The sequence below is a fragment of the Ciona intestinalis genome, unplaced genomic scaffold (genome assembly GCF_000224145.3).
Source record: "Ciona intestinalis unplaced genomic scaffold, KH HT000077.2, whole genome shotgun sequence".
Lineage (NCBI taxonomy): Eukaryota > Metazoa > Chordata > Ascidiacea > Phlebobranchia > Cionidae > Ciona > Ciona intestinalis.
In genome coordinates this window covers 1-14,235 of record NW_004190399.2, presented here as the reverse complement: position 1 = coordinate 14,235, position 14,235 = coordinate 1, and the positions used below count along the sequence as shown (strand labels likewise).

Sequence of the window (14,235 nt, the reverse complement as noted above, 5' to 3'; positions counted from 1 at the left end):
TGTCGTTTACATCACAATACACGAACAATGGAAGTCGATGTCGCTTTAAATCACAAGCGAAGAACCTTTAAAGTCCTTGTACCAACACATTGTAGTTACTTAAGGTTTATCTGTAAGCCACAATGTCAATACTTGTATAATATCAATGCTGCAGACAGATAAGACACATAGTACTAAGTATCAATTTACATTGCTTGTAGTAAAATAGAACTCAGATTTTTATTTTTGAGCTATAGTGCCAGTGAGGAATTTACCTGCTACGTCATATGCTAACCAAATACTACTTTTTAACTCCGAACAATTAAGCTGCACCACTCCTAATTACCAGTATAATAACCCCTATATATATATTTGACTATTATGTTATATGGGATTGTACACTATATAGTTTTATTCAAGTCTTATTTAATTAGGTTGGTTGTGGGTAGTTTAGGTTTAGTTGAAAGATTTCAATCGGGCTGAAATGATTGCTAATGTACAACGCCCATCATCGAGGTAATGGTTTGGCAGGGAGCATGAGGTGTACGAATACACCATGTGTGTCTGTTCGGACTGTTCCTATAAGAGATTACGAGTTCAAAACTCATCACTGTCACCATTGTGACTGTGTTTGTCCTTAGGTTAAGCATGCACGCGGTGTATGCAACAGAACACCTGTGTTATAATGACTGTTGTTTTTCGGCCGAGCAAGAATAAACAATTTACATTCATTCATTGGTTACATATTTCCCACATATTTTCCCATCCAGTTTCAGCGTGTTCAAACCTCGCAAGAAATCCTGGTGGTTCGCGGCACACTGAATGAGGGCCCACACACCCCACTCAAACATAAGAAGCATGAAACCAATGTTCTTCCTAAACCAGTGCAGTCAGTGGAATATCCGTTGCAGGATTTAATATTGCCAGGTAAGCAAAGTGTCCCATGCCTGTTGCTGAAGCTGTTGTTATAACACGGGTGTTCTGGTTCATACACCTTGTGCCTGCTTACAAGTTACCACGTATGTAACTTTTTTATCCTCCTATGGCGGGCAATGACAGTCGTTATAATGTGGGTATTCTGTTTTATACACCTCATGTGGCTACTTACAAATTACCACGTATGTAACTTATTTATCCTCCTATGGCGGGCAATGACAGTCGTTATAATGTGGGTATTCTGTTTTATACACCTCATGTAGCTTAGGAGTTACCATTTATGTAACTTTGTGGATGATTGCCAAATAACACACTTGCCCACAATGTTGGCAGCATTGAGATTCAAACCCATACCCTCTGGGCTAAGGGCAGACGTAGCAACCCCCATATAATAATACCCACATAACCACAGGATCACGAGCAGCATCCAGGGACGGTTCATTCGGTTCTTACAGTCAAGCCTCTTTCTTCTCGCGGCACAACCCCCACCCAGTGAGAGTGAGACATATTAAAGGTAAGAAAGTATTTTTATAGATTAATATTCTATTCTTGAAGTTTTTTTAGTAATGGGCCAACTTTGACTTAAATCCCCTTGCCCCACCTATATAGAAACCATGTAAGAACCCACAAACCCACAATACATGTGTGTACAGGTCTCAACCATAGAGAATTTAAACATAAAGGATTCCTAATGTACCAAATCAACAAACAATTGTTTTTCTGATTAATATTTTTTTCCGCATTCATTCATATATTGACAGTTTAGTATACACTTTATACGCTACACCAATGGTTAAAAATCTTGTTAAAAAAGTAACCAGTAGATTTTGATCTGTCAATACCAACTACAAATAAAACTTTGTAAAACATTTGTCAAATTTTATCAAAACAATGTTAGTACAACCGTAACAAAGCTAACTATGACATCACAATAGTGATTGTGGTTTGACTATTATGAAAAATATTTATTTTACTTTTGTTCGTGGGTTGTACACCATGTTGAATTAAGATTATAATAGATTGTGGTTCTATTGTATATGGGTAAGGTCCTATAGTACAAGGGCATTTTGTTTAAGCTGCAGTTGGCCCACTACTCCCAAACCATTATGCATTTTAATTAGTGGCCAATTCCCCCAAAATCCCTTAGAGTAGAACATCAATCTATAAAATATGACCATTATTTTGGACCACCACCCATTTTCCATTAGTCTATATAATACTTACTTTATTATTTTACACGTGGTTTGTCGGCAAAACAGCAGGCCTGCTTCTATTCAAAAGTTTGCCCCCCCCCCTCCTCCAAAAGAATAAATGTTTAGCATTTTCTAATGTTCCCCAGGTTTGAACGGAATACCAATCTGCACAGTGAACGACTTTGGTCGTGTTCCACTTAATAGATTCAACATAACAACACCAACAAGCAGGTAAGGGTTCCCGGTTCAAATCCTGGCCACGGTGGATGTATATTTGTTTTACATTTGGTTTAATTGTAATTTATAAAAAAATAATATAAAATACTTAAGCTAATTCATTTGAATGTTAAAATTTAAATTGATTTATTAGCCTAAGGAAAATAAAACTGTTATAGCATTTTCATTCTGAAAAACTTTTTTTCCTTTATAGAAATAAATTAACCAATGTAACTTATTTAAAATATTCATCAAAAATTAATTCCAGTATCTTTTTTTTCTCAGAGAGCGAAATGATTTGTTCAAGAACCACTTGGCTTCAACCACTCTTGGTATAAACAGCACTGACTTTCCTATTGATACAATAACTGGGTTGCAGAATTATCCTTTCAGGGAAAAAGCATTGCCAAGGATTGGATTGGGTGAGTCACAACTTTATATTAAGTATTAAATTACCTTTGATACTTGTAACATGAAATCGTCTCCTTACCAACAAAGCAACATTCACTCCTTATATTTAATGAGCCGTGCACACGTATTAGTTTGTGTCTACCGTGCCTTCCCCACGCCATATATTCAACCGCTTAGACACCATTTACACACCGGTATTAAATGCTCACGTAAATAATAACCGGATATTCCTTGATCACCTGGTGCCAATGACACACTCAGTATGTCAATATTTCCACCATAATCACCCTCTCACCCCCTAGTCCCGATCACGGAATCTTGGCGTGGTGAACTCCACGACTTTTGCACCAAAGTTGGACTAACTTTCCCTGAGGTTGAATTACAACCAGCAGTGCCGACCACACCCGCTGTTAAACGGGAAACCATCTATTCACGTAAGTTTAATTTCAAGGAAAATATTTAATGCAACAGCCATGCGACGCTTTGCTGTGGATTTCGTTTTTTAAATAATATAATTTCTTTTAAAATAAAAATATGTTTTTTATGGTATTTTATTATTTCAGCTAAAAAAGCTTATGTTTCGGTAAATTGTTTTTTGCACTTCTGTTTTATTTATAAGATCACGACTGTCGTTTTACCGTTGTTATAATGTTCAATGTTGCAAACTTTTACTATCCTCATTAACAAGGAAGAAAAAAATAATAGTCATTATTATTATTACAATATGACATGAATGAACATTATGACATCATAAATCACCACACCAGGTCGAACGGGACGCATCAAGCCACCGACATCCAGAAGCTCACATAGATATCCAAGACCAATGAATTATAATGTGAGTATATGTTATATATGTTGTGTTGTTGCCCTTACATGCGAGGATAAATAAATTACAACTTCACTTGAGGTTCAACAGCCTATTTTTAACCGATGATCTTTTTAAAGGAAGTGTTTTTAATGACTGTCGTTGCTAACTTTCTTCTCTTTGTCATTTTAATTAATTTGATCTTCGCTATTATTTTTAAAAACATAAATAAAATGTTAACTCACACCCTCCCACCTCCAGCACATCACCTCCTACCCCGACACTGAGTCCTTGATGTTGGAACTTCTATGTCAGGTTCTTCACACAGACTCCATACCTTCAGTACAACAGTGGTTGGTGTCAGCTGGAGATCGAGGTCTGTGTAGTGTTGCACGTGTAGTAGAGTGTTATGTAGTAGCATGTTTCATGTGCATGTATTTAACAAATGTCGTTTTGCTGTCATTACATTATGTAAGCATATTCGCATGTTTGTTTACCAGCTACGCTTTTATTTAACATTTCAAGCAGTTTTTACCATCATCGTGTTTTAACAACTGTTGTTTTGCTCCTAATTCTCATCTCTTCGTTGTTTTAATTAAATACAACTTACTGTGAGTTTATTGCATGTGTGTTTAGCACTTTACTTCAAGTAGTTTTTACCTGTGGCATGTTTTTAACAACTGTCGTTTTGCTGCTAATAAATTGTTATGGATTTGCATGGAGTGCCAAATTATCGAATTGTGTGTTGAAGCAAGCATTTGATTTTTTGAAGTGGTTTGTTTTTATGTGCTGTGGGCTAATGAAACAACTCCGGGCTAAATCTCAGGTACCCTGGTATGCCTTGCTGTATAACCTCACCCATATAGAGTAAAATGGGCAATGGTAGTGCTAGCTGTTATATATTTGAACATTTAAATTGTGCACATTGTAATTGTACAAGCTACAATATTTGGTTTGCTATAAGTGCTCGCTTTTTATATTTCTGGAATGGTTAAGTTTTCCAATCCACGCATGACATCACAATTCCGTTTATTCTAGAAAAAGGTTTGGTAATGGAGATTATTAAGTCAGCAATATCACAAGAAGAAGAACAACTCAAGCACGAAGCTACATCGACGGCTGGTGATGTGAAAAATGTTGTTTCCATGCCGGAGAAATATACCCCAGATTTATTGGAACGTGGTAAGTTGTATTTATGGTTGGTATTATAAGGTGTTATAAGGTGGTGACAAATATGATAGGAAATTCCTGTGGTAGTCACCACTTGACGAGTATTCAAATTCGTAGAAAAATTAAAATTTTAATTACGTTTTGTAAAATAAATAGTTAGCTGTATAACATAAACAAAGATTATTACTTAGTTGAAATATGGTCCGACTGCACAGATTCAATCGTGTTTTGCATTTTTTAAAATATTTATTTACCCCACCGGCTTTTTACATAATTTTATTAAGCTCAAGATCCAGATTAACACCAATAATATTAACATCCAACTCCCAATTTATGTTCCAGATGATGGGGTTGAAAGCAGGAGGTCGATTGCGACTCCAAGACGACCCAGGTCTACTCGCCCCCTTGGTACGGCCCAACGATTGTTAACCGCCGTGCAAGAAGCCGAGGAAGATAAACTGAGTGAGTTTTGTTGGTTGTTTAGCATTATGTGGTAGGGTAACTATAGGAGTTATAACATGTATAGTTTCAATTAATCTGATCTTTCTTTAATAAAATTTTTTTTAGGTGTTTTGTTAAATATCCGCTAATCTAATCCAACACCTCACAGATCTACCCAATTACAATGTGTGAATAGCCAGACATCATTTATTTGTATAGCAATGCATTTATATATAGTATTATATATAGTTGATAATGTTACCAATGCTTTTCCACATAACTCTTCACAGATCTTCCCCCAATAATGAGGTACAGCAAGTCTGCTGAGCGACCACGCTCTGTGTTAAGCGTTGTACCCGAGGAACCCCAAGAATAATGACCACCATGTACATCGCTTCTGCCATGAACATTTTAGTGCCATGTAGAACTCACTGTACAAATTGCTTCTTACAACTTGCCCCTACAACTAATCTGTGACATTTTTTACTTGAAAGTTTTCTAGTGTTTATTGCCAACTTCAATTTCATGTCATTTCTTCAATTAAACTTCAGTTTCTTACCTAGATTGTGTATATTATGTTCAAACTGTGATTTAATAAAAGTTTCTACTCAAATGTGTAGTGAATGGGATATGTAGGAAGTCAGTAGTTATGCACGATGTGTAGATATCTTCTCTTTGGATAATATGACATTCACCATGGTTTTCGAAGAGATAAAAAATGATGTTATGTAATATGTATAATAAGACTCTTGCAGTGTGTGGATAAGCAAACATGATACTGTTCTAGTAGGATGCCTACATTCATGTCTTTACATAGTTTACAATATGTATGTGATCTAAAATTTGTCGGGTCACAAAATTATTTTTAATTTACGAACGGGGCCATACAGAACTTCCGCGCCGCGTAAAATTCAAATTTACAGATGTCGTTTTCGACATCTTTCCGCTTTTGTTCGCTTTGTTCTACCCGGTACTTTATAGCCCACCTCCCGGCAGGCCTTTTTCTCCGGTTTCTCTCATTGTTTGAACAGGTGCCCCATGCGCTATACATTAAATACTACACATTATATGCAGTATTTAACGCATAACTGAAGCCGAAACTGCCCATAACCGTCCGCACAGCAACAGCAAGCAACATGGCCGCCACTTTATACAGTTTACAGCTACGCTTCTCTCATTATATTAAAACAATCAAGCTATACACGCCCATTTTACGTCATACGAGAGAAAAAGAGAAAAAAGGCTGCTCACATGTAGGATATATAGAACTAACCTTGTTGGTTCGTTCATAATTGGTCAAGGCTGCCCACGAGGTAGCTTGTAATTGCTATTCTTGGCGTTTAAAGCGCGAATTTTGACATTTTTGCGTGCAATAAACGTAATTTCTTTTTAGCACCGTAGTGTAAAAGTCGAAATTTGTCAAAATCGGCAGTGCTGTAATGAAATTGAGTGGTAGAAAGAATTCAAGTCAGGTTGAATAGTCAATATATATACAAACTTAAGATGCTGCTGAAAAATCTAACATTAATTTCTAAACGTAACAACCACCTAAATTCAACCAATAGTCCTTGCCCTCTAACTACCAACCTCAAATCTCTAACACTTCCCATCAGCCTAATATGTAACGTACAAGAGGATTCCTTGCTATTGCTTTATCTTTGAGCATACTGCTACGCGTTTTGTCGCCGTAATTTAAAGACGTTTACGTTTATAGGTTTGTGAAATCTATTTTATAATTCAATCTTACTGTGAGTAGCATGGTTGTCCAGAAAGCCAACACCATGGATACAAAGTCATACACTGGCAACTATGAAAGTATTGCGCAAGATCCACTGAAACATGTTGTTACTGTGATTGAGAAAAAAATAAGGAATCTCGACAAACGAAAGGTATATGCAGTAAAATTACTTCTTTGCGATATGTTGTCACAAAGCTTGTACAAATCAAAATTGCCTACAGATTTTTTTCAGGTGTATAATATGCCTGACAGCTTGTATTAATTAACCATAAACTTTCCACCTAGCATATTATTAAGGTAATACATGCAGTTCAAATTAAAGGTTTTTTCTTTGGCTCAGGAACAGCAAAAATAGAAATAATACTTTTTAGTAAATTAAAGTATTCCGCTATTAAACCATTGTGCTAACTTATATTAATCTGTAAATGGTATAGCTCCAACACATACTAGATACTACATTGTACACACATTAAACTAACTGGCCACCCAATTTGTTTAATATTAAAAACATCCAGCTGGTCAAAGAAATAATTAACTTCAATATTTTCGCTAGGTGGCAATATTAGATTTTTGATTTAAAGGGTGCATAGGCTTTCAATTCCTTGGCTTTTATTTAGTTTTTAAAATTTTAATCAATTTCGTTTTTTTTAGCAATTTGACTTTTAAAATAGAGATAAAAAATTGCAGATGAAATGCTGCTATAATAAGTGAAATATAGCAAGACCAGCAAATTACCTGTATAATGTATATTTACAAAACAATTACATCCCACAAGTATATATATTTATTCACATGTGTGTTACATCCAGGTAAAATTGGACGGGTATCGCAAGATAGCAGCTGAAGGTGGTGAACTCGATCGTGACCAATCGTGTGCTGTAAGCAAATATAATGAAGTTATGGGAAGCCTGGAGTTTGCAAAGGAGATTTGTAAAGCTTTCTCTGGGGTTACTAATGAGGTGGGTGGGGTTGTGGGGTTCTTATTCCATAAGGGTGAGGTCCTACAGTGAGGCAAGCTATGGGACCTGGGGTTTAGACCAGAGTTGGTCCATTACCCCAACATTGTACATGCACATTCTATTCTATATGGGTGAGGTCCTACAGTGAGGCACGTCATGGGACCTGGGATTTAGACCAGAGTTGGCCCATTACCCCAACATTGTATATGCACATTCTATTCTATATGGGTGAGGTTCTACAGTGAGGCATGCCATGGGACCTGGGATTTAGACCAGAGTTGGCCCATTACCCCAACATTGTATATGCACATTCTATTCTATATGGGTGAGGTCCTACAGAGGGGCATAGGGTTTAAAACCAGAGTTGACCCATTACCCCAAGTATAAATAAAACGGTTTACATCATAGCATGTTGCATCACTTCAAGTTCAGAGTAACTACGATTTTAGATTAAGTAGCAATATAAGTTAGCATCGGTAATCCCGCCTCGCTCCTAATATATATTAACATCCGCGTTACTCCGCGTGGTCCCCCAGGTTTCAAAGGCCCAGCGTAAGATGCAACGTAGGGAACAAACATTGAAGGAAGATAAAGATTTGAAATTAAGCAAATACATAACAAAGGCATTGATGGTGTTCAACCTTGTGTATGGTGAGGAACATGTGAGGGAAGATTTCATTCATGGACAGAATGGGGCGGTGGTAAGTAAGGGGATTGAATATATACACTGTTTTTAAATAAAATGCATGGAAGTTTACCTATGGGGGTGGGCGATAAATGGTTTATTAATGTTTGTTATTCAGGTTCTCACACAAGAGGCAATCGACCAAATGATTCAATTCCATAAAACTTGTCTCATGATTCCTAACGAAGCCGGCCAGAAGTAAGCAGTTGGTCAACAGTTGTATTTGGTTTTGTTAGGTGTCTGTACATTACTACAAGCAAGCAGAGACAAAGTATATTTCGTTTACCGTAAAACGTGACAGCCATGAACGCGACTTTTAATTGTATTCCCAGCATCAAACTTAATAATAAACCATGATATATTAATATTCCCCACATAAACTAATACAAAATTCCTTTGCAGCATATTTGATGGATCTGATAGTGCAGGGGATCATTTGTATGCGTTGCATATCGCAAGCAACAAACCAGTGTGTGGCACAACATGTGAGTGTTTGTGATGTTGTTTGTGTGGATATTATTCCTGGTGGTGCCGTGTAATATGGGTTCCGAACACCCGTGTTATAACGACTGTCAGTGCGCTACTACGTGAGAATAAACAAGTTACTTTTATAACAGACAGCGAACTACACCACCTACTGGAAGAGATGTGTGGTTGCAAATATTTCGAATGTCTTCCTAAATCGACCAAGACTGACTTTGTAGCAGGGGAAGGTAAGGTTTGGGGGCGTATACCAAACATTGATGGTTTGGCATCCTGGTGTAATGTGATATCTTCATGCAACGAATGGTTAATAGAACATGTGTTGATTATGTGACCTCAAGCAAACATTTATAAACACATGGAAGGCAGGGATAGTCAGACACACAATGAAACAAATCTAACTTATTGGTTGTAATGTTTACTGATTAATAAAAAAAATTCACCGACAAATTAATCGTTGCAGATGAAGACAAAGCAAGCGAGGAGGAAACATCCGATTCTTCAACCAAGAATTCATCGCTGGCAGGTTTGTATTGAATTACCAACTATTGCTACGCAGTTGGCTGGTATTGTGGGGGGGGGGGTTAAAGTAGTTCCTGCTACAGGTGGTGATGTTTAGTAGTTTAGCTTCACCGTTTCCTAACTCATACTATTTTCTATATGGGTGAAGTTCCTGGGGTTAATTAACACCCAGACTGTGTATCTACAGCCCATATTATCCCCAAGATGCCTTAACTAACCCCCATTAACCCAAACTAACCCCCACACCACCATTATACAGAAAGCGAGGACCTTGATGACCAAGCTGATGAAGTTGAAACCAAACTCCCAACAACAGAGGTGAGTCTGTGTAATATGTATCTATGTATCTATATATGGTATATATTGTAACCATCTATATATGTTTCTAACCAAATCTTCCACAGTTCATTCAATCCGCACCCGATGCCGCTGTATTGGAACAACCAGAAGAGGTAAAGTTGTTTTATTGGTTGGATATTGTTTGTAACGATTGCCTGAATCCTAGGTGGCACAGTCGTCATCATCATACCATGACACCAATACGTTAAATGCCACATGCTATATTGCGCAATCATGTTTAGTCAAGTTGTTAACGTAGCTTGTATTTACCCTCACCTACCTCACCATGGAACCTCACCCATATACAATAACACATCCCCTTAACCCCCACTAACCCTTACCCACCCCCCCAGGTCCCAGAGTCGGAACCCAAGGAATCAAATGTGAAACCAACGCGCACGGTTGAGGAAGTATTGGCTGAAGTGCAAGGAGAATATAATTTCCTACAAGATTCAATGTTGGAAGGTTGGATTGTTGTTTTGCATTAAGTGAGGGGGGTTGGGCAACTCTGAACTAAATCTCAGGTTCCATAACGTGACTTAGAACCTCACACATATAGAACAGAATAACTCCTAGCTATACTGTCAATTTCCCAAATCTCATTTGTGCTTCAACTTATCAGTGACCACTGGGTTAGAGTAATTGACATAAATTATCATCCTATCAGCCAAATGTTGGCAACTCTATTCTCCGTCTATTATATCACACCCCCCCCACAGGTGAACGACCAACACCGCTCCCAACCTCCCACCTCCACATGCATAATATGAAGCCACCCATGTTCCATGACCCCGTTAACCCATCTTACCCCACCAACCCCCCCAACCCCTACCCCATCACCACCATGGACCAGCATGAAGCAGAAAACATGGGGATGGGACAAACCACGTTTGGCGCAAACCAGAAGTACCAGAACATAGAAACACCAGTAACCACGTTCAATACAAACCAACATTCGAATGAATCGTTCCAAGCAAAACAAACTAATAGTTCAATGCAGAAGGTAACGTATGTTGTTGTTGCTGTGTTGTGTGTGTGTTTGCTGATGTTGTTTTGTTTGCTCATTCTATTCTATATGGGGGGGGTTCTACAGCAAGACACGTCATGGGTCGTAGGATTTAGACCAGAGTTGTCCTTTTAAGCATCTTGCCCAAAATCGGCATAATCATATCAGCAGTGTTTGTAAAGCTGTATGTTTTGTTATTTATTGTAAAACCATCGATGCACCATCTTATTAACCCCCGTTACCCCACAGGACATAGGTGCATTCCCCACTACAGGCTTCAGCACCCTCCATGGAAGCACCAGCCCCACCCAACCCTTTGATATCAACTTACCCCACCAACTACTAACACCTGCAATACCTGAAGCATCAGTTGTGTTGCAAACCACCCCTGACCCCCCTGCTACCCACATACCTTTACCTAATGACAAACTATCAGGGTACAACAGTTACAACCCCTCCCCCCCACTTGAACCAGCCAACCCAGTGGTCCCAACACCAGAACCTTCACAAGCAAGCTACACCAATATACCACAGGTTGGTGTTGTATTATGTTATGGTTATAACTTTAACCCTTAAAGATGCTAGGGTTATTTATTGTGTTGTTGACAAGTACCTGTCAAGAATACCACAGTCTCGGTTAAAAGCTTTTATATAACACCTTTTCTCTGTTATTTTAATTAATTTGTTCTTTTCATTCGTATTGTAAATAAAGGACGACTTTTTATGTTGAAAAGTTCAATATTATTAAACAACCAAATGTTTTTATTTAAATTGCTCCATCCCACAGATGCCCCCTAGTGTTGGAGCAGGGGACGCGGAACGTTTACACGACAAAGATCCGAAGATTTATTTGGAAGAAGGAAAGTTTGAGGAGGAAAATCCACCGGAGGTTAATAATGGTGGGTGGGGTGTTTGGTGGTTGAGATCGAATATTATGTGTTGGTGTTGGTGGTGTATAAGTGGGAAAGGCAGCTTCTGGCAATTGATGTGATTTATTAATATATGAATAGTCCCCGTTAGCATAAATAATAGCCTGGTATATGGGTCAGTGTGTCCTCTTCTAGTCTAGAGGAAACAGGTTCGAGGCTCGGCGCTGCTACCATTGTGGTGTGCTTTAAGGTACGACCCTTCAACCAACCCTAATGATGTCTCTAGGATATAACGGCCAATTTATAAATTACAACAACTTATTTATGGTTACTTGCTGTTGCGCATATTTGTTGATATTTCATTGATTTTAACAACACATATCACACCAGTTGATGCAAAACAAGAGAAGATCTTACCGACCAATCAGATGCGTGGAGGGCCTCGTCAACAAGGTTATCAAAACAATGCTAATTATCGAGGAAATAATAGACAGGTACGTGTCATAATGGTGCTGTTATTACATGTGTTTGCATATAGAATGTGCATATACAATGTTGGGGTAATGGGCAACTCTGGTCTAAAACCCAGGTCCCATGACATTCCTCACTGTAGGACCTTACCCATATAGAATAAAATGTGCATATACAATGTTGGGGTAATGGGCCAACTCTGGCCTAAATCCCAGGTCCCATGACATGCCTCACTGTAGGACCTCACCCATATAGAATAGAATGTGCATATACAATGTTGCGGTAATGGGACAACTCTTGTCTAAAACCCAGGTCCCATGGCGTGCCTCACTGTAGGACCTCACCTATATACAACATAAACAGTTTAAAACCACCGTCATATACAAACACACCATAGTTGTACATGTTAGTTATACACCCTTAGGTCCCAGGTTCAAAGCTCGCAACAGTCACCTATTAATCGTTTCCCCAGAACTCAAACATGGTGATGTACCAACAACAACAACAACAACAGCGTGGGGGCGGATACAGGGGAAGCAACAACCGACCGTACGGCAACTTTGACAGCATGGGCCACCCTAAGAACTATGCCCCGTACCAACAACACCATAATATGCAGCCATTCAACACACAGTATAATAGACCACCTGTAAGTATTTGTATGAGTGGGACTTATATATCCTTGCACGGCGGAGCAATGGCAGTCGTTATAACACGGGTGTTCTGTTTCATACACCTCGTGCCCGCTTACCAGTTACCACGTATGTAACTTTGTCTGTGATTCTTCCATGTATGTGTGACATTCCATATGTTATGATTAACCAACCCAATGTACACACAGGAGAATGGAATGTTTGGCAACAATGTTCAACGAAGAGGAAACAACGGACCAAGTCGTGGAAATAGAGGTTGGTGTGGATAAAGTTTAAATGGGATGTTTACCTTATGTATTTACTGTAGTTGCCCCGTTTCCCACACAATATTGATTCATTGATCCATTACCCCAAAACTTTCACCCACTAACCCCCTCTTTCACTCAGGCTACCCACCCCGAGGTTCTGCCACTCGAGGCGCCAGCGTACCTACTTACACTCGCTCACGAACATTCAAACCAACCAATGAAACATCAGGATGAAGTTCAATAGAAATCTTATTTTACCAAACAATTGACGCGTGGGAATGAAAATAAACGAATCCTTTCATAAATGGATCAAATGTTTCCTTATTTACGCGCGCATACGTTCTCGGCCTGGATTCGAACCCAGGGTCCCTGGTTCTTGAACTCTGGCCTGGATTCGAATCCTTAGTTCTGCAATAACGCCTGTGACGTAACGGAGCATCTGTGACGTCACAGATGAGACGCGAGAAGCGCTTTAATCAATAATCACGTGGTGTGCCTCTAAAGATGTTTTGTAGTTAAATTTAGTTTGGCAGAAGTGAGTCTTGTGTGAGGTGTTGGTCAGTTAGTGTATGTGAGGACCTACTTTGCTGTGGCTCGGTCTGGTAAGTGTGTTTATATATCGTAATATAGGTGACATGTATATATGCCATGTAAATTCATCACTATGTTGTATATTGCTAAATATTATGTTAGTAATATTAAGTGTAGGTAACGCGTTATGTTTGTGTACAAGTTATATAGGTGACTGTAGTGACCATTTTGCTTTGCGTCCAAAATCTGTTACGTAACCACAGTATATAGTACCGTGGAGTTGCGAATATTGTTCAACGACATTCGTTTGGCTGAAGTTCATATTACCTACCATTAACTGAACCACGCAGTTTCGTAGCGCCTTTTAGTTGATTTTAGTAAAACTGTGGCTTAGTAAGTGTTTGTAGCTCTGTAGAATGTTGGCTGGGTCTCATTAACTTTAAGTCTGTTGTTTTTAATGTAACGCCAGTACGCCACGTATGTCGATGGTTAAAGCGCAAAGGTATAAATGACAAACCAAACGTAACGTGGTTTATTTAAACTACAATCTACAGGAAAATGATTTAAAATCGCAAAG

At 38.6% G+C, this 14,235-nt stretch overlaps 2 protein-coding genes across 2 annotated transcripts; both read left to right on the top strand.

The window, feature by feature from the left end:
• The first annotated feature begins 346 nt into the window (after positions 1–346).
• LOC100186050 (protein TBATA) lies at positions 347–5,769 on the top strand. The gene is made up of 11 exons (XM_026838413.1): positions 347–495; positions 750–906; positions 1,328–1,429; positions 2,255–2,339; positions 2,610–2,746; positions 3,038–3,169; positions 3,503–3,573; positions 3,805–3,919; positions 4,582–4,725; positions 5,056–5,175; positions 5,445–5,769. Exons 7-11 carry the CDS (start codon positions 3,562–3,564, stop codon positions 5,528–5,530), a joined length of 477 nt encoding a protein of 158 aa, XP_026694214.1. The 5' UTR covers positions 347–495; positions 750–906; positions 1,328–1,429; positions 2,255–2,339; positions 2,610–2,746; positions 3,038–3,169; positions 3,503–3,561; the 3' UTR covers positions 5,531–5,769.
• A 1,100-nt stretch (positions 5,770–6,869) lies between these two features.
• Positions 6,870–13,420, top strand: rngi (uncharacterized LOC100179738). The gene is given in 17 exon segments (NM_001278956.1): positions 6,870–7,043; positions 7,702–7,851; positions 8,388–8,552; positions 8,655–8,734; positions 8,939–9,021; positions 9,154–9,249; positions 9,483–9,545; positions 9,801–9,859; positions 9,946–9,993; positions 10,234–10,345; positions 10,600–10,883; positions 11,136–11,420; positions 11,674–11,785; positions 12,146–12,249; positions 12,699–12,875; positions 13,068–13,134; positions 13,267–13,420. Coding segments are annotated over 17 exon segments (2,112 nt in total). The 5' UTR covers positions 6,870–6,911; the 3' UTR covers positions 13,362–13,420.
• Positions 13,421–14,235: the final 815 nt, after the last annotated feature.

Excerpts from the sequence above, each read along its gene's own strand:
- LOC100186050 (XM_026838413.1), top strand. Across the intron at positions 3,920-4,581 it reads GGTGTCAGCTGGAGATCGAG|AAAAAGGTTTGGTAATGGAG; the intron begins GTCTGTGTAGTG and ends CGTTTATTCTAG. Across the intron at positions 4,726-5,055 it reads CCCAGATTTATTGGAACGTG|ATGATGGGGTTGAAAGCAGG; the intron begins GTAAGTTGTATT and ends TTTATGTTCCAG.